This window comes from Leptonotus elevatus, chromosome 16 (assembly GCF_054856555.1).
Source record: "Leptonotus elevatus isolate MCC_2025b chromosome 16, RoL_Lele_1.0, whole genome shotgun sequence".
NCBI classification, from domain to species: Eukaryota; Metazoa; Chordata; class Actinopteri; order Syngnathiformes; family Syngnathidae; genus Leptonotus; species Leptonotus elevatus.
The window spans coordinates 7974045-7993183 of NC_141254.1; the positions used below are offsets into that span (position 1 = coordinate 7974045).

At 42.1% G+C, this 19139-nt stretch overlaps 2 protein-coding genes across 6 annotated transcripts; both read left to right on the top strand.

Annotated features, from left to right (window-relative positions):
• The first annotated feature begins 900 nt into the window (after positions 1 to 900).
• On the top strand, positions 901 to 13131 carry LOC147160573 (stromal interaction molecule 1-like). Of its 4 annotated transcripts, none has more exons than XM_086098437.1 (14): positions 901 to 1064; positions 1377 to 1484; positions 4775 to 4905; positions 4990 to 5104; positions 5201 to 5312; positions 5412 to 5527; positions 6711 to 6885; positions 8557 to 8734; positions 8817 to 8984; positions 9126 to 9226; positions 9962 to 10197; positions 11279 to 11365; positions 11580 to 11991; positions 12101 to 13131. In XM_086098437.1, the coding sequence occupies exons 2-14, from the start codon at positions 1379 to 1381 to the stop codon at positions 12474 to 12476; spliced, it is 2313 nt and encodes a 770-aa protein (XP_085954563.1). In that variant the 5' UTR covers positions 901 to 1064; positions 1377 to 1378; the 3' UTR covers positions 12477 to 13131. The 4 variants fall into 4 exon arrangements, with proteins under 4 accessions (XP_085954563.1, XP_085954564.1, XP_085954565.1 ...); XM_086098438.1 differs by having other exon boundaries at positions 11580 to 11733; XM_086098439.1 differs by having other exon boundaries at positions 11580 to 11643.
• Positions 13132 to 14154: 1023 nt separating this feature from the next.
• dub (duboraya) lies at positions 14155 to 18927 on the top strand. 2 transcript variants are annotated; one of them, XM_086098446.1, is made up of 8 exons: positions 14155 to 14219; positions 15276 to 15381; positions 16042 to 16122; positions 16316 to 16384; positions 17355 to 17420; positions 17489 to 17725; positions 17820 to 18212; positions 18285 to 18927. In XM_086098446.1, the coding sequence occupies exons 2-8, from the start codon at positions 15352 to 15354 to the stop codon at positions 18303 to 18305; spliced, it is 897 nt and encodes a 298-aa protein (XP_085954572.1). In that variant the 5' UTR covers positions 14155 to 14219; positions 15276 to 15351; the 3' UTR covers positions 18306 to 18927. The 2 variants fall into 2 exon arrangements, with proteins under 2 accessions (XP_085954572.1, XP_085954571.1); XM_086098445.1 differs by lacking the exon at positions 14155 to 14219 and having other exon boundaries at positions 15165 to 15381.
• The last annotated feature ends 212 nt before the right edge of the window (positions 18928 to 19139 follow it).

A 19139-nucleotide genomic window follows, 5' to 3' on the forward strand; every position in this document is an offset into this window, starting at 1 on the left:
CTTGTTTACTTGAGGTTTCCCTCTGTAGCTGAATTCGCATGTCCCATCTTTGACCATTAGGGGGCACTATTGAATTATTTGAATGATGCATTCCAGTCCCAGTTGCTGTGGGAAATGAGAGAACCTGAAACAAACAAGGAAGGAGAAAGGGAAAAAAATCATAAATTTTATTGTTCAAAAAATGTATTTTTTAGGAATCATGGGTTCGAAAGTCTGATTTTTTAAATAAAATAAAATAAAAACACATCTTCACCAGGAAAAAAAAAAGTATTTTGCAAGACAAAAGTTGTATTTTTCAGGGACGAAAAAATCTTTTTTTTAAGGAGAAAATTCTGTGTGTAAAAAAAGTTGCATAATTTCATGAAAATAGAATAATAACGTGAATTATTTGGCAACATATATATTTTGGGGAAAAGTTTTTAATCTTCCAAGAATAAACTTAGTTTTTTACCTATAATTTTTTTTTGTCATGATCTTGTGACAGTAAAATTATAAAAGGAAAACAATTGAAAAGTTAGACTATTGTGAGAACAAGTTTTTTTTGTGATAAGACATTATTTTCCCAAAATGATGATTGTTTAAAAATAAGTGAGATCCTTACAAGAATAAAATCATAATAATTAAAAAAAAATGTTTTTTGTTGTTTTTTTTTAAATCAAAACCTTGTGTGAACTTTAGAATTTTTACAACCCTAACCCTAATCTTGTAAGAGCAAAAAAGCTGCTGCTACCACTTCAATTGTTTTAATGCCTATGTAAATAAAGCTGTTAATATTTCGAACAATGTGCACCAGGCAACTTCTGAACTTCAATTAATGAGCATGAGACGAAATCATGTGGAATTTGTTTTTGTTGAGGGTCCCTGAATGCAACACAGGCGGCTCTCTACCCCCCCCCCCCCCCCCCCCCCCCTTCTCAGCAGCTGTTTCAGTTTGACTCTGCCGAAAGAAGTAAGAGTGTGATCATCATCAGCGGCGCTTTGTTGATGATTTGTCTTGCTCGTCCACTTATTTGGACCTGATCTAAAGGCCTCCGATGGATTAGAGAGGAGACCCCGCTGCACATGTGAGTGATGGCTTGAGTTTGTGGACACATTTCGCAAGGCATGTTGACGGCTGACCTCCAGTACAAACGCTCTCTTTTTTTTTTTACGAGGAAATGGAAGATGTTGATGTTTGGGGAGGGGTTCTCTTCTTCTAAATCATTTGAAATCAGTCTTGCATAAGTCTTATGTCTTTGTACAAATGTGTCCACTTTTGAAATAGTAGAGTAGTTGTTGTTTTTTGCAGCACATTGTGCTTGTAAATGTGAAGTGTTGCATTTGTTTTCATGGAATCAGATGTTTGACGCATGTCTTGTCCTGTCGGTGGTCCCCAGACATGGCGCGTGTGTGTTTGTGGCTAGTGTGTGTCCTGAGCGTCTCTGTGGGCAAGGGTGACCGTGCCCAGCCGGACCACCAACATCACCATTCAGAAGAAGCATCAGGTAGGGGACAAAGATCTGCACGTGTGTGTGTGTAAATAGCATTCCACTATAATTTCTGCGGTGGGAAAAGTACGGCTTACGGTATCGAGAGTCCTGTAATGTTGACTTCAATAATTTGAAAGTAAAAATGTATGTATTTATTTTTTGCTCCAATTCGATGGACACTGTGCTGCTCCTTCTGATGTGAGCACCTTGGCCACCTGGGGGCAGTATAACACACACATGGAGATGGGAGGAGGAAGAAACTGGTCAAAACTCCTCAGAAAGCCGCAATAATATTAGTCGCTCATAGCGGAGGATAAAGAATACATGACCCGTTTGAATATTGTTACATTATCTTGCCTTTAATCATTTATGTTCAAATATTTAATTGCTTGTCTGTAGTTTCCCATTATGTTTTAGTATTAAGCTAGTGCAGTTATGTGGTTATTTTGTTAAGTTAACATTTGCAAAAGTTCATAAAGTGTTTTAAAGGAAATCATTTGCATTCGATGACGGCATGACATGAGTGCAATAGCTCGCGGTGAGCATCCAGCTCACCGCAGCTTCCGTACGGCGTCGCAGGAAGTAAAGCTTGTGACACAAATAGATTCGTACTCACTGCAAATAAAGTCTCTGTGTTAGCCGTGTTTTTGATGTTCATAACTGTACATCATTTCGCAACAACATTACTTGTTAGCATTCTCAGTGATCCTATTGAGCGTAGTTTGATAGCTCATCTAAGCGGAAGGCAATACATACATGTGGCCAAAAAAAGTGGAAAGTCAAGAGCTTCTCAAGTATTCTTTATCCCTCATGAATTTCCTCTCACCTCAAAGTGTTGTTTCCTAACAAGAACACCAGGGGTCGTGTTATTTTGCATTGCAGCAAGTTGGTTATGTCAATGTTTATCAATGTGCAGTTGTGCGGGTGTACTTCTTCCGCAATTGTGCAGTTTTGCCCACGATGCTCTCAAGGTCCTACAGAAAATGAATGGATGGAAATTTGCTTGAGGCAGAACAAAGTCTTGATTTTGTGAGTAAAATGGGATGAAAAATGTGTTACACGGCAGGCGACTTTGACTTGACCTTCCTGCTCTTTCTTTATTTTTGTCCTCCCAGCTGTTGACGTTAATCCTTTCACGCAACGCTGGTGTCACTTCACCTCTGTGTCTGTCTTTACCTTTTTTTTTTTCCTCTTTTTTTTTTTTGTGGGTGATGTACAGTTGAGTGAGTGTCAACTCGACGGACAGCGTTGATGAGCGCAGAGAGCTTTTCCACTGCCCAAACAAAACAACGTCCGCTCAGTTTCCACTCTGGATCTCTCGTTTCCTTTTCGTCCCTTGAATAGACTCGTCTACTCGACGCTTTCCCCCAATTAGATGCTGATCCACTTAAGACAAATAAACGCCTCCCTCAAATAGATGCCTCACTTATTTTTATTTTTTTCAACAGACTCTGGTCATGGATGCTATTGTTCGCGCACTAACATTAGCTCTGTTGCTAACCAAAACAGCAGCACATAAGCCGCCTTTCAGCTGGGTTAAATTGTCGACTGGATGTCATAAATGTGTGTGTGTACATCGATGAGCAGTTTAGTGGCATCCTACTAGATGACTTTAAATCACTCTTTAATCTGCTCCAACACCACAAAAAAAAAGAAAAAAACCTGGAAAATCTTAAATGGGCCACTCGTAGGTCTACTGTACTTCCTTGACACCAATCCCAGCTTTCCTATTAGCAAGGCATTGTGGAAGGTTTCAGAAAATAAAAAAATGGAAACAAGTGAGGCGTGAGCTGACTACACTGTACGTACTCGTCTGTCGTGTACAAGATTCCACGTATTTCCCCAGTGAGCAGCAAAAGTCATTTATACGATGTATAAATAAACAGACTCGTGCGAGATTGGATGCTGAATTTGGAAAGGTATCTGATGATTTACAGTCTGTTTAAAGTTTGTCCTTCCCAGATGAATCCCAGTGACTTCAAACCTGGACAAAGTGTGTTTGTCTTCTACTTTCTATTATGGATTGTGAGCTCATGCGCGCACGCACACACACACACACGCACACACACAGCCCAGCGATCATCCAGAGACTCTCAAGAGGCCCGAATGACCAAATGTAGGCATAACGTTTTTGCTGTGACGTGTCCAAGTCAACTCGGTTGCCACGGCGACCAGGGCGGTGGAAGGCATAAGATGACGACTGCATGCTAACTGCTAACTGTGAGCTACTACTACCGCAAGCACATTATTGTTTTGTTTTTTTGCCAGCGACTTTATTAGATACCGGTACATGAAACACTTTTTTTTTTGTTCTAATGGCTACAGGGAGCACAGAGAAAAAAAAAACTATTGACATTTTTCAAAGAAGCTAACATACTGTATACTCTACGTGTTGTTGTAATGCTCGCGCAACTGGAGAAAAACCACGCAAGGCCCGAGCTGAGATTCAAACCCAGAACCATTCAACTGTGGCGAATGTACAAACCACTAGTGCTGCCATGAATCAAAAATTGTTGCATTGAAAAACTGAGCATTATTGTTCTTTTTTTGGTTTTCTTTTGTTAGTTGAAAAACGGCTGGTATTTTGGATGTCAATAGATTGTGCTGGTGTGGTTGTTAGCACTGTCCAGAATATTTTTGATAGACCAAAATTAGTGTGTATTATATTTACACTTATTTATTACAGTTAACATTTCCTAAATATTACAATTGCATTTATTGAACAGTTGAATACTCAAAATGAGGTCAAATTTTAGACGTGATGACAAAAATTAGGGCTGCTTGTTTATGAAGATTAATTTGTTTGTTTAATTGAGATCACGATTAGGACAATCATTAGTTTTTTAGTACAAAACAAGAAAATGTTTGTGTAAAAAATATTAAGACATAAATTTCTTTGAAACACTATAATTATGCAAGTTTCTACCAACATTTATTAGTCATTTTAAAAATAAAAAAGGTGCAAGTATATACATTTAAACAACTCTAAATTAGTATTAATAACCTTTTTATTTTTTTCACAATTATTCAAATTTTGTAACTGTAGAGTGTAATAATTGAAATTGTAATTGAATTTCTATTAATTGCACAGCCCAAACAAAAGTAACAGGAAAAGCCTACTAGAACATTTAGAGGCACTTTAAATGGTGGTAGATGTGTGCCGACTTCCTTTTCACAACTATTGGGTTGTTATCATACTAGATGACATTCATGTTGGAAAAAGTTTTGAAATTATGTATTTTTTATATCATGAAAACGTAGCATTTGAACAGGGGTGTGTAGACTTTTCATGGTGTGCGTTGTAGACCTGTGCGTAATGGACCGTCAGTTCTGTGAGGACGAGAACGCCCTGTTGAGTTTCGAGGCCATCCGCAGCATCCACAAACAAATGGACGACGACGCCGACGGCACGGTGGACGCGGCCGAGACGGACGAGGTGACGCGCGCGCGCGCGCGCACACAAAAAGAAAAAGTCACTCGAGGCGTCTTAGCTTAACTCATGTTTGGACTTTTTTGTCAGTTTCTGCGAGAGGATCTCAAGTATCACGACTCGAAAGCCAAGCACAGCAACTTCCACCGTGCAGACCTGCACATCAGCGTGCAGGACATGTGGGACGCCTGGAAGAACTCAGAGGGTGAGTTCGTGAAAATGCGAGAGGAGGCGGGTCCGCTTCCCGGAACGATCCGATCTCCGGAACTTTTACAGTTCTCTCGTCAACGTATGTGTCCAGTGTACAACTGGACAGGCGAGCAGGTGGAGGAGTGGCTGCAACTCAGCGTGGAGCTCCCCCAGTACGCCGAAAGCTTCCGGAGACACGGGCTGGACGGCAAGGCGTTGCCAAGGTAACGCTCACCTGTACGTGTCACACTCGGCCCGCGAGGGCACGCTGATGGAGCGAGCTCGAGGGCTCGTGTGACCTCATCCTTGTCTTTCTCCATTAGGCTGGCAGTGAAGAACACCACCCTGACCGCGGCGGTGTTGCAAATTTTAGAGCGCAGTCACGCTCAGAAGCTGCAGCTAAAGGCGCTGGATACGGTGCTCTTTGGACCGCCGTCGGGTATGCTTAACACTTCCTGTTCTGCCAAACATCGCTTGATAGAGTGCAGGCCTCAGCTCGGGCCAAACAATTCTTAACAAAACAAAAAGTGCAATTTCAGGAGAAATTGTGTGTGAATGCTACAAGCTGAATCCATGTGGAAGTAGTTGAATGATAAATGAATAAAAACAAGTTTCATGAAAATTAATGGGGAAAATTTGATATTTAAACGTTAAATTGTGCAAAAACCGTAAGTAAGGTGGAATCAGATGATATATTCCCAGGTAGGCGTGAATTTGTGAAGCATGTTGAAATTTGAACGGTGTAAAGTGGAAGTATAGCCAGTAGCCGAAAAATGTGGAGAATAATAAGTGCAGAGGATAATAATAATCATCATAATAATAATAAAGGTTAGAAACAACAAGCACTCACACTAACAAGTGCATGCTGGGACTGTTCCACTCCAAGCCTGTAGGTGGCAGTCTTGTGTACAAAATTGTACTGCCAGGGACGGGGTTCATGGCAGTAGAATTGTTTTTTTTGCAGACTCGGTGATGGCGTTGCTGGCGAATATTCCTGGAACGGCAGTTAAAAATCGGCAGAAATAGGTTCCAGTGGCAAATTGTGAAAACTCTGACTTGACACTTTGAGCCCAGTTTGGAGATTTTCACTTAGGGGGTGTACTCACTTTTGTGTTGCCAGTGGTTTGAATATCAAAGGCTGTGAGGAAACAGTAACACTTCACTGTTTTGTACAAGTTGTAACTGACTTCTTTACATGTTTCATTTCTTCATGTCTGATGAAGATAAAGTATTTAGTGCACTCAGTTTTGAGACACTTTATAAACAGTGCCCTAAAAGTCACTGTACACTTTTCTTTTTCTATTTGATTTGACGGAAGGCCTGCTACTACCACAACTGATAAAAACACTGAACTCCCAGAGCAGGCATTTGTGCAAAGCCAGTTCAAATCTATCCGGAAGTCAACACCCACTCTAAATTTTGTTGAAATAATAAACACGCCAGCAAAGGTTCATATAAAACTCAAGACTAAAAACAGGCTGAAAGTGCATTTGGGGTTCAAAAACTACAGTAAAAATCCTCTTTTTAGCAAACACTCCATCACTGAATGACGGCCTCCCCGCCTATTTATATAAACCCATGCGTGTGTTTTTTTTTATTTTTTTATGTGCGTGTGAAAATAGGCCGACAGAACCGGTGGAAGGACCTTGTGCTGGGCGTGTCCATCCTGGCGGCGCTGGGCGGCTGCTGGTTTGCTTACGTCCAGACGAGAAGGTCCAGGGACGACCTGGGCAAGCTGATGAAGGACCTGGAGGGTCTTCAGAGGGCCGAGCAGAGCCTGTTGGACATGCAGGAGAAGTGAGTTCAAAAACGGAACCGTGACACTCGCAAATCGGAGCGCGTGACCAGCAGGCAACAAGATTCCACTCTTAAACTCCTTTTAAGGGCAAAGAGAGACGAGGAGCAGCTCGCTTAATAGTCTGTCCTATGCCTGCGCATACACACACACTCGCGCGCGCACACACACACACAATGGGATTAATGCTACAGACTCCTTCTAGTTGTTCCGTCACAATGACGTTCTATTGTCGTATATTCAGCTGCTCCACTGATCCAGTGTCAGTCATTTGGACTCAAACAGGTGCTCATGTGCCCATGACACAATTTCCTCTTGTTGCTTCATGTAGCAAACAGCCAGGTCACAGCGCCACCTGCTGCTTATGGATATATTCAATTACTTGTGTTCTTTTTTTTCTCTCTGAGGAAGTTCTCATGTATTTCAAATGGGGATCGATTATCAGCCGGGCTGATCTTCGGTGCCAATTTTTGGTATTTTGACAAATATCGCCATCTGCCTTTTTACGACTCTGAAGGCCCATAAAGCTGTATGTATCTCATGGTGCGGTGAATGCTTGCAAACTTGGGGTTGTCATCAGGATTTTTAAGATGTTCACAAACAATTTTTACTTGTCTCAAAGACATTTTGAACATATTCAGACAATTTTTCACTATCTGTGAAGATCTTTTGAAACGAACCTTGAAGAAAACCCAAAAGTAGCTTACATTCACATGCATTTGTCGTTCAGTGAGATCCAGGGAACTTTTTATTTATGGATTTATTTAAAATTCCACTTCATAAAAAAATGCTGCTGACACTGGGAACTCCCTACACTTTTAATAAAATAAAAAAAAGTAATTAATACAATTAGGAAGTTATGTTGAAATGTTGGAAAAACTTTATTTACAGTAGAAAACTTCCAGGAACTATTTACTTAGTTTTAAATTTAGCTGAGCACATGCTTATGGAATTTTTAAACAAAGCTGTCAATTCTTTATATTTTTAAATCATTCACTCCCAGCCATTTTCACTGAAGCAACATCCTTCACTCCAGCTGTTTTATTGGATTTTGACTGATTTTGCGTGGCCCACAGAATATTGTGTTCTATTGCTATAAAAACATGGAAGTTACCAAAAGAAAGATTAGAGTCCCTTCTTTCATCAGGAAAAAGCGTTTTATTTCTATCTGATTCCGTTTTGTAGCAATTAGCATAAAAATATAGCTAAGTTTCATCATTATTCACAAATCTGCTTTAAATTGTGGGGAAGTCAGCTTGTTTTCAACATGGCCCTGGTTGATCTCTTCTACTCTCCTGCCACCTGCTGGCCCTTTTTGTAATAACTACCATTGCTTCAACTATTTTGTGCAGTTGAGAGGCTGCATCGAAGCCTTCTGTATGCTCTAGCATAAAAAACAACATAAAACGTATAAATATGTCTTTGGGACACTTAAAACATTTAAAATAGAACATATTTATTTCTTTATTTTTGGGAGCAAATTAATTAACATTAAAAGAAAAAGTAGTTTTTAAAAATGTTAACGCTAATATTTTCTCTTTTACTGCAAATACATATCGGCTTGAAATATCGGTTATCGGTCTCTTTGACTACTAATAATCAGTATTGGTATCTGCCTTGAAAAAACCATATTGGTCTACTACTAATTTCCAAGTGTCCGTTATTGTTGCGAGGCTGCAAAAGGCGCAGGAAGACCAGCGCTGCGTTCAAGTGGAGAAAGTGAAAGTGGAGGAGGAGCTGAGGAACAAGATCAACGCGGCCAAGCAGGAAGCCCAGCGGCTCCGCGAGCTGCGCGAGGGCACAGGGAACGAGAGGAGTCGGCAGAAGTACGCCGAGGAAGAACTGGAGCAGGTGGAGGACGGGCCAACGCACCGCAGCTTGCTTGCTTCTCACACGCCTGCAAGCGTTTACTTGTCAACATCTGTGCCCGCAGGTGAGGACGGCGCTGAAAAAGGCCGAGAGGGAGCTGGAGTCGCGGGCTCACTGGTCGCCGCCGGACGCGCTGCAGATGTGGCTGCAGCTGACGCACGAGATCGAAGTTCAGTACTACAACATCAAGAGGCAGAGTGCCGAGAGGCAGCTGCTGCAAGCGAGAGAGGGGGTGAGGAGATCAGCACTCGTCTTGGTGCCGGACCACTCGGATTAATTGTAGCAGCGCATCCATGTGCATCATCGCCCCGGCCGGGAAGATTCGTCAGCACTCGCCATGACCCTAACGACGACCATTTTGGTGATATTTCAGGCTGAGAAGATCAAAAAGAAGAGAAGTTCTCTATTTGGAACGTTTCATGTGGCCCACAGCTCTTCGCTAGATGACGTAGACCACAAGATCCTTTCTGCCAAGTTAGTGACCTTTGACCCATGGTGCTACAGTACACCATCATTCAAAATGTTACAAACAGGGTTGTCAAAATTTCATGTCAATGTCATTTTGAGTTAATCTAAAGTTCCTTTAACGGCAGTATTTTTGGGAAAAAATTTTTTACGCACGATTAATGATCATCCCTTACTTGGAAAGCCTGTACTGGGGGGAATTCCAATTGCAACACATCCACGTCAAGATTTAGCAGTAATAAATGTAATAATAATGCATATATTTGTGGAGACTGGGGTCAAGTTGTATTTTACAATTTTAGAAATGTGCAGAATTTCACAAGTTACTTTATGTTAAAGCTTAGATAGCTCTTAATATGAAAAAAATGCTCTGAGCTGTCACCAATGTCTAACGAATGCAATTATGCCATCTAGTGGCAGAAAAATTACCTCAACACAAATCAATATCACAGTATAGTACTGTACATCTTTTTAACTTTAACTCAATTTTATGAATTATTATGAAATTGCTGTATCATTGACTAAAAGATGCAGCCATATTTCTATAAATGTTTTCCCACTTTTATGTTAAAAATATTTTATTGTACATTTAGAACACATGCAAAATTTGCGATTAATCATGAGTTAACTTTTGAAGCCATGCGATTAATAACGATTAAAAATTGTAATCACCTGACACTTCTAGTTACAAATAATGTATGAAGTCGTGCATACCTCAAATCAACATCCTGACGTGTCGTCCAGGCAGGCCCTGGCCGATGTAACGGCTGCGCTGCGAGAGAAGTTGCACCGCTGGCAGAACATCGAGAACCTGACGGGTTTCTGTCTGGTCACCAACCCAGGACTGGGTGCGCTGGCCGCCGCCCTCAATTTGGACCCGTCATTCCTGGGCCTGCGACCGGCCGCGCCGCAGCACCTCCTCCTGTCAGACGATCTGGATGACATGGACGAGGACATCCTGTCACCCGGGACGCTCAAATGTGAGTTGAGTGCCATCACTCCATGTGGAATGTGCAAATATTCACTTTCCTATGATTATTATTTATAATTATAATGATCAGTGATTGCAATTTCTAGGGCTAAATAAGCAATATAGGAGGGAGCCCATTTACCAAGTCTAACCTTGTGTTTCTAATTTTTTTCACATGAACGCACCCTAACCAAACAATGAAATTGAAAGAGACCTCATTTAAGCTCTTTGCCATGATTGGTGGTCTCTTTGCAATCAGTGACACTGAAAGATTGTGCACTTGACAATGCATTCCGATCACTAAGATTGAAAGAGTCCACATGAACTCATTCACTCCCAGCCATTTTCATGGAAGCAACTTCCTTCGCTCCCGGCTGTTTTACTGGATTTTGACTGATTTTGCAAGGCCCACAGAATATTGTGTTCTATTGCTATAAAAACATAGAACATACCAAATCAAATATTAGAGTCTCTTCTTTCATCAGGAAAAAAGTATATTTCTACCTGTTTCCGTTTTGCAGCAAATAGCATTAGAATATAGCTAAGTTTCATCATTTATTCACAAATCTGTTTAAAACAGTGGGGAAAGAGCTTTTTGCAACATGGCCCTGCCTGATCTCTTATACTCTGCTGCCACCTGCTGGCCCTTTTTTGTAATAACTCCCATTGCTTCAACCATTTTGTGTAATTCAGAGGTTGCATCAAAGCCTTCTGTATGCTCTAGCATAAAAAAAAAGTATAAATATGTCTTTGGGAGCGTGGTAATATTTAAAATAGAACATATTTATACGTTTTTGGGAGCAACTGAGTTAAAGCACTTGATTCTGTGGGTATTTCTCAATCACAAAAATGGAAGGAGTCCTCATCAAAGCACTTTACCATAATTTGTGGTCACTTCTTGATCACTGAAATTGAAAGAGTCCACATTAAAGTACTTCATAATGCTGGCTTGGGTGCTTCTTGATCACAAAAATCTCTAACCAAACACTGAAATCGAAAGAGTCTGCATGAAAGCACTTTTTTTTAAAAGGGATGTAGCACGCTCTGGTTGGCCATCTCTTAGCATCTCTCTCCTGATTGGCTCCCTCTAGATGCAGCCTGGCAGATGGACCGACGAGTGAGCGACCTCTGGCCACTGAGCGGCATTTCGGACAACCAATCGCCGTGGAAGCTCTCCGGTTAGCTCCTCCCTCTCCACCGTCGACGCTCATGTTCTCAATGTGCCTTTTTCATGGAGTTACTTTAGTGTTCACTAAATGCACTACTTGACGTACTCCTAAAAAGTTTGTGATGTTGGACTTTGGGGTGAAATGTGCAGACGAACCGAACCCAGATGGAACCAGGTCCCCTTTTTCTGAGTGATATGTAAATGAGTCTTCTTGTTTTTCCCAGCTCAGAGTCTGATGCCCCCGCAGCAACGGACGGGAGACTCGGCGGTGATGTTCAGCTCTCAGAGGTTGGTAGACGGAAATCAACAGGCAGGGTGCGGCCCGATTGTCAGCCCTCCCGGCCACGCGCGGCAGAAACGCAGCCACTCCATCGGCCGGTTGGAATTCCTCCCTGTGCCGGTCCCGCCTCTTTTCTCCTCCCTCTCTCACCCTTCCGTCTACCCGGCCTCACTTCCTCACTCTGCCCTTTTTTCACCCTGTCACCACCCTCTCCCTCCTCCTCCTCCTCCTCCTCCTCCTCCTCTGTTTACGTCGTCCAATTCCTACGTGGAGGGAACGGCTCGCTTTTCTTCTCTGCTCGTCCAATCTACGGCGCTGGCGAGCCGGAGGCGGCGCTGTCGCTCCGGCAGCTCGGGGTACCTCGCTCACCCGGCTCGGCCCTGTTGCGTGCCATTGACGTGTTGTGTGCTGTTGACTGCAAAAATGGAAGCGGAAATTATCCAAACTATTCCTTTCCTCCCTCAGGGATATTATGGATCGCTCCGACTCGGATTCCCCCCTCCCGCACTCTCACAGCGAATCACGAAGCCCGTACGGCTCCAAGACACACCTCTTGTCCAATCGGCTTCAGAGCCCCAGGATGAGAGGAGGAGGAGGAAGTCTGGAGAAGAGCTCAAGCCTGGGGGAGTTGCGAGGCATCTCGGCCGCCGTCCTGGCCTCTTCCTGCTCCACTCGTTCACTGTGCATCACGACCGCCGCCGCCGACAGCCCCGTCCTGTTCTCGGCCGTCCACACGCCCCCCGGGTGGAGCCCCGCGGAGGACGGACGCGAGGAGGGCGAGTCGTCGGGGGGCGGCCGGCGCAGAAACGCCTTCAATAAAATCTTCAAGAAGAAGAAATGACGTCACTGAAGCTCACAAACTCACACTCTCTGCTCGTTGGTGGCAAAACTGTACCTCCACTTCACAGAAACTTTAACCAAAGGGAAAAAAATGGCTTTAGTGGATTTAGGGAACAATTAAGAACTTGAAAGGAGGACATGTGTTTAGTCAGCTAAATCATCCTGCTCAAGTTGTCACACTTGCGTGTTGACATCTGAAGGCAGCATACAGAGGTGCGCGCGCACGCACGCACACACACGTCATAAATCAGGTTGTGTGTGTATGTGTCATGTCCGACCCAGGATGTGACGTCAACTATATTTACTCTAAACAAAGTGAAAAGTATTTATGTAAAGCTAACAAAAAAATATTGTATTTGTCACATGTCCACTTTTTGTAGACGTTTCAAAAATGTGTGTTATTTAAAATGTTATGTATTAATAAATAATGTAACTGCAATAACAATATGACAACTACAGTGTTTTTGAGTCGTTAATTCCAATCAGAAGCGTGTTTTTTATTTATTAAAAAATTGTTCTGTGCCACCTAAAAAATGTAGTTGCTCCGCAAGTACCACCATTATGACAAACATTGTTTAATGTTCTAATTAGCCACAGTAACATTATGTACAGTTTGAACTTCAACACTGCACCTAAATATAGGAAAATAAACGACTTTAAAAAAATTGGCGATTCTGTCGTTGCCCACCTTGGGGACACGTACCACATTTTGAGAATCACTGTGTTATACGATGCAAGCAGATTTTTTTTTCTTTGTATGGGCGGAAGTGAAGGAACACAAAAAGAGAAGTGAGAGAAGACGTTTTTGCTCGACTGTTGTGACTCAATTTCCTTTCAAGGTGGAGACATCTTTCCGAGCTGCAGGGTTCCTCTTCAAAACTGTTCACATCCTGAGAAGTGCATCTCAAATCAGTCTTTTGTTTTCCTGCCTCTTGAAATCAATCACACGGAACAGCGAGTAGCTACATAATGTGCATCCTGTTTTAATTGGCCATCCATCCGTAAGTGTTGATCAAAGGTGATCTCAAGCTATATATATATATATATATATATAGGAACTATACAAAATAGACTAGTTTTATATACTTTAAAGTAGTTCTAAATAATCACATATAAAGCAAACTACACTAAGCAGTGTAAACAAGATAAAAAAAATAACCTCATCAAAAGCAGTAGAACAGTATATTGAATACAAAAATGCTCAAACATTGCAGACAATTTCAATAAGATATGTTTGCTTAAATGTATACAAAAAAAGTGAAAATTGCCAGTTTTATATAAACTAGTCAACAGAGAGGTTAAAGTGGCTGATTGTTTAAAGCATAAAGTTGGATGATGACTGTAAATAAAACTTATTCAAAGCAGCTACTGGTATATAAACTCACCAAAGTGATCTATTTTTTTTTTTAATATACAGTAATGTAAGATACAGGTACTGTATATTTTAAGCATACGTAGTAGCTACAATCACCATAAAAAGTACTTTAACAGTTAACTATATGTACACGTAGTTATTCACGAAGGAACGCACTCAAAGTAGCGAATGTCAAACAGGTTGAGATTGTGGGATTTAACTTTTAAATGAATGAATGCAGAAGGAGCATCCGAGAAATTATAAACATGTGACTGAACATGAGCTGCTGCGTATCTGTAGTGTTCTATATTTAACCCGCCGGCCTGCTCGGTCTCTCTCGCACATACTCGACATCAAACAGCCGACGCGCCACCGGCGGGATGGATGGAGGTAAAAACTCGTCTAACGTTACATCTGCCTGCTTTTCTGTCTTTTGTTTCGGCAAACTTTGGATTCGAGCACTCGCTCGGGCACACATGCGCAGATGAACTCCTGCAACTCACTTCATTTGGATGGCCGCTACTTATTTTGGACTCAATATGCCGACGACTAACACACAGCTCATATTTGCTTTTTAAATCGCTTTCAACAAAGAAGTCAAATGAATCTTTTTTCAAATGTATTTCTAACACATTAAGTGTTTTGACAGCACGCACCACCACACGTGTAACAAATAAAATTGACATTTGATGCATGCAGTGCTTTATTAGACCACCTGTCCCTCCCAAAAAACAAGAATGAGACAAGCCAGACTCTTTCAGTTTCACTGATCAAAAAGAGACAACCCAGCACCGTAATGGGCTTTAAAGCAAATTATTTCAATTTTTTGTTCATGGGAAAAGATCACCCACCTAAAGTGCTTTAATGCGAGCTCTTTCCCTTTTTGTGACCATAGAAATGGACTCCTTCAATTAGAATGATTGGGAAGAGGCCATCAAATGTCATGAAGTGGTTACATCTGGACTATTTTCCATCGCAGTGGTCGAGAAGAGAGCAGACAGCATCGTGAAGTGCTTTAATGCAGACCCTTTTAATTCTGGGGATCTTGAAATTGAGTGATGGTCTACTAAAATTTGAAAACTTTGTTTTCCAATCGTCTCAAGAAATTGGATGATTAGTTCTCAGTTGTAGTCAACGACTTCCATTGTAGTCAGAGGCTTTAATTCTTATGCTGATTGGTGAAGTAAATCTCTGAATGAATGAATCAATCAGAACAACAGCGGATTTCTGATGAGCTTGTCAGTAATTTGTGTATTGAGCTGATGTTATTGTGAGTTGTTGTGTGGGGCCATGTGATGAAATAGCAAAGTGCAGAGCGGACTGACTTCCTGCAAGCGCAACATGAGACACACGCCTCGTGCTTGCCGTGGCCGTACAAAAGAGATGCTTTTAAAGTAGTTGCTCAAATATTGCCACTTTTCTTCAACTCCATTCTTTTCCAAACAGACGATACGACGGCGTATAAATTATTGATTGGGTGAAGGAGCGGCTGAAGTTGCAGTTTTTGCAAAAAGAAAACAAAATGCAGGAAGGACGTGGACGAGAAATTGAGGTAAAGATTTAGACTCTTTTTTTTTCAAGTCTGGACTTGAAAAGGTGCCGTTTTTGGTAACTTTTCACACAAACTAACCTCTTAGCTACTCTGATTTTCTTGCTGCAATATTTCTGTCAGCCACTGCAGGGCGCCTGTAAGGCTCAAGTGGCTTTCTGGACACCTTTGAGACTAGAACATTTGGGAAATACTAACAATCGCTTTAATTAACACTCAGGACAGTATACAGTATAGTTTTGTTTGACATTTTTAGTCGTCAAAGTTGCTTACTAGATGTCAGGAATCACAAGCAGCACATCCACATATAGAAGGAGGAAGTGGTTTAACGGTTGAGTTTTTTTTTTCTTCACTTTTATTTTTTTACTTTTATGGCCGCATACCGTGCAATTATTTAAACGTGTCCTCAGTGTATAAGTTGGTCAATGTGACCCCACAAAAATAGAAGAACGTGTTTGTGTGCTTTGTGTGATGATTTCATTATCCGTTGAATGTGAGCAATGTGAGACCTTTGACTGGAATTGACACGGATCAACCGCAGGCAAGCAGCTGTGCGTGTGTGTGTGTGTGCGTGCGTGTGTGTGCGTGTGCGCGCATCTCCAACATGTTATGTAAAAGTGTCATCTCATTCCAACTTGCCTCCCTTGGTTGATGGTCCCTCAGGAGCGGACGGCGTCCCGGCCCTCTGTGGCTGAACTTGCCGGAAGGTTCAAAGGTTCATCTCCTCCCCCTGCCAGCGAGACAGTGAGTTGGTTAGCTGTTCATCGGAGCATCAATGCATCTAATAGATTAAAAAGAAATACTTTTTTGCCTAATTGTAATTTAATGTTGGTCATTATGGCGGGGCTTGGAGGGAGTGTTTATTTTATTTTATTTTCCTGTGTTACATGGTGTAAAAAGTTTGAGAAACACTAATCACACTGGAAACGTCTTTCAGGAGAAGCCGGTCAGACGTCGACCTCCTCGCTCCTTGCAGCTGCCCAAAAGTCACGGAGACGAGCAGGAGGTGAGAAGCGTGTTCACGAATCTCAATTCTGATGGTTGAAATGATGAACTTCGCCTGTATGAGCTGGAATTTGATTTTGATTCAAATCGGGATGTTGGAGACTTTTTTTCCCCCTCCAGACCGATACCACTGAGTAGTCACTGATACTGATACCAAATACCGAAACCAAGAGTGCTTTTGATACATAATTTTTTTTTTTTAAACGACAGATCATTTTAAAGCCCAAGAAATAATTTTTCCTTAAAATTTGATGAAATTACTGTAATGACAATTTTCTATTCTTCTAGTTTCTAGTTCCTGATCATAAAATGGCCACAAGATGGTGGCCGATAACAGTCGAGAGTGTATTATATAAATATAGTTTTTATTTCTTTATTTCACAATATAATTTATATTATATATATCTTGTTTTTTTTCCATACAAAATACAAAAAATTGAGACACATTCTTTTCATTTGACTGCAACAATACGGAAAAAAATCAAGCAATACATTTGCTTTTTTACTTTAGTCTACAGTGAAAATGTAATTTAGACAGTCTGTAATGGACAGTTTATTTATCCAATTTCTACAATATATGTTAGCATTAAGATAAAGCAGACTTGCTGTTGTTTAAATACACAACATGTAATTCTCTTTACGTTTAGTTTGACAGTAAGCTTCAAATATGAGGCAATAAAAAGCTTGAAAACTTTTTTTTTTAAAGAAGAATTGTTCATTGTCTGACAAACTACAGCTAGTGACTTGACTTGAATTCACTGCCACCACACAGCGTTCGCTCATGTCAAACCAAAAACCTGGCAAAAGGGCTCACATCTCAAAAACTCGCAAGATGGGTCACTCGTATCTCAAGGCATCACTAAAACCATGTCGCTCCAAATTTTGTGATTTTTAGTTATTTTGGTAATTAAGAAATTGGACATACGGTACGAGTTGTTCATTGGAAAATCAGAACAGTTTTTGTTTCTCAGAAAACTGCAGGTGTGACTTCCCCTGTCAAAGCCAAGAGGAACTCCGCCCTGATTGAGAAGCTTCAGGTGGGTCCACGCTGCTCAATTTCCACTCCATCATTCCGGTTATGATATCATCACACTTCCTTCCCCAGGCCAACCTCGCTCTGTCCCCTGCCGCCCTGCTGCCCTCACCCAAGAGCCCCGGCTTCAGGCTGCTAGCGCCCTTCAGCCCGCCGCCCTCGCCCAGCCCCACTGCGGGAAGCCCCTCGTCCGCGCTGACGTCCCCGAGCCCCATTTCCACGTCTCTGGTGACCGAGGAGGAGGGGCCTGTGTCGTTTGAAGCCCCTCCTACAGCGGCGGAGGGGTCCCTCTTGATGAACGTGAACAAGGTCAGCCACATAGTCGCAACTTTTTCTCCATGAGTCGATTGGTAAAAATTTCGAATCGATGTTATTTACTAAGTTTCGATTGGTTGTCCTCCAGAGCCGAGCTCGCCACTCCCTCAAGCGACGCCCTCCGTCACGCCGCCACAGGAAGTCCAGTAGTGGAGAGGAAGTGGATGTGGATGTGGCCCCGGAGGAGACAGACACTCCCACAAGCCAGTCGGGCCATAAAACAACGCAGGGCGCAGGAGGAGACGTCATCAGTGATGAGAACAGAAATCATTTGCAGGACGACAAATCAGAAGAAATCCCAAAACACGTCCGGAACAATTGCGACATCCATCTCAGAGGAGAAGAAGAAGATGAGAAGCAGGACGATGGAGACGAGAAGGAGACTCCAGATGGAGTTGGAGTTGAGGGAGAGAACCAGGAGAAAACCTCAGGAGAGGATCCAAACAATAACCAAGAAGAAGAAGAAGAAGAAGAAAGTCACGTGAGTTTCATGACAAGGTTGAGGATGTCTTCGTTTCTTTTGCTCATGAAGGAAATTGTGTCTGTCCAACAGGGATCCCCGTGTCAAAGTTGATGAAAAGTTGAACACGGTTCCGCAAGGGTCTTGATTAGGAAGCATTGCGGAAGAGAGCGGACACAAAGACGTTCCCGCTGAGATCTCACCAGAACGTCGCCACTTCAGAGCTGTGACAATGATTTTTCCAAAGATGGCAGGAGACAGAGACTCTTAAAACGTACAGTTTATACAAACACTCAGATTTTTTTTTAACACTCACGTTTTACTCGTTGTGATCCTTTTTGCCTGCTTCTGTCCGTTTTTATTGTATAAAACCAGCAATTTGACAACATGTTGACGTCTTCCTTACACAAAATCAGTAGTAGCATTTATCAAGGTCGCTGAAAGGTCAGGGACTCAAACTCGCAGTTACCTGATCACCAAAAAGAAATGAACTGTCAAACAAACAATTTCGCTGAAAAACCGAGAGTCTGAAACGCCCGTCATCCAAACACCATGACGGGAATTTGCTATTGAACTAGTTCTGATGACCTTGAACATCTTTAAGTGACAGGAGGATTTCCCCAAAGTTGGCAACCCCCCACGTGGTTCAGTCGCCCTTAATCCTCACGAAGGTTCATTTAAGGAAAGGACTCGGGGTGAAACCTTGGCCTTTCACTTGGGTTTAATCTCATTTTGATAAGCGCTCTGATCTAATCCCACAAATAAACACACAGGTGGAAAGTGAACATTCACCTGACCACTTGTGGGGTTCGACGACACCCTGGTAGGATATTTGGTATTCTTAGTGAGTAATGATCTCTTTCAAAAGTGAGGTCAAGGCATTCGACCTTTCTGTTGTACCGTCAATGTAGGTGACCCTTGATTATGACATCTAAGGCATACGGGCTA

Excerpts from the sequence above, each read along its gene's own strand:
- LOC147160573 (XM_086098436.1), top strand. The coding sequence starts at position 1,379 with ATGGCGCGTGTGTGTTTGTGGCTAGTGTGTGTCCTGAGCGTCTCTGTG. Across the intron at positions 5,313-5,411 it reads GACGGCAAGGCGTTGCCAAG|GCTGGCAGTGAAGAACACCA; the intron begins GTAACGCTCACC and ends TTTCTCCATTAG. Across the intron at positions 6,886-8,556 it reads CTGTTGGACATGCAGGAGAA|GCTGCAAAAGGCGCAGGAAG; the intron begins GTGAGTTCAAAA and ends TATTGTTGCGAG.
- dub (XM_086098446.1), top strand. The coding sequence starts at position 15,352 with ATGCAGGAAGGACGTGGACGAGAAATTGAG. Across the intron at positions 16,123-16,315 it reads CTCCCCCTGCCAGCGAGACA|GAGAAGCCGGTCAGACGTCG; the intron begins GTGAGTTGGTTA and ends AACGTCTTTCAG. Across the intron at positions 18,213-18,284 it reads AAGAAGAAGAAGAAAGTCAC|GGATCCCCGTGTCAAAGTTG; the intron begins GTGAGTTTCATG and ends TCTGTCCAACAG.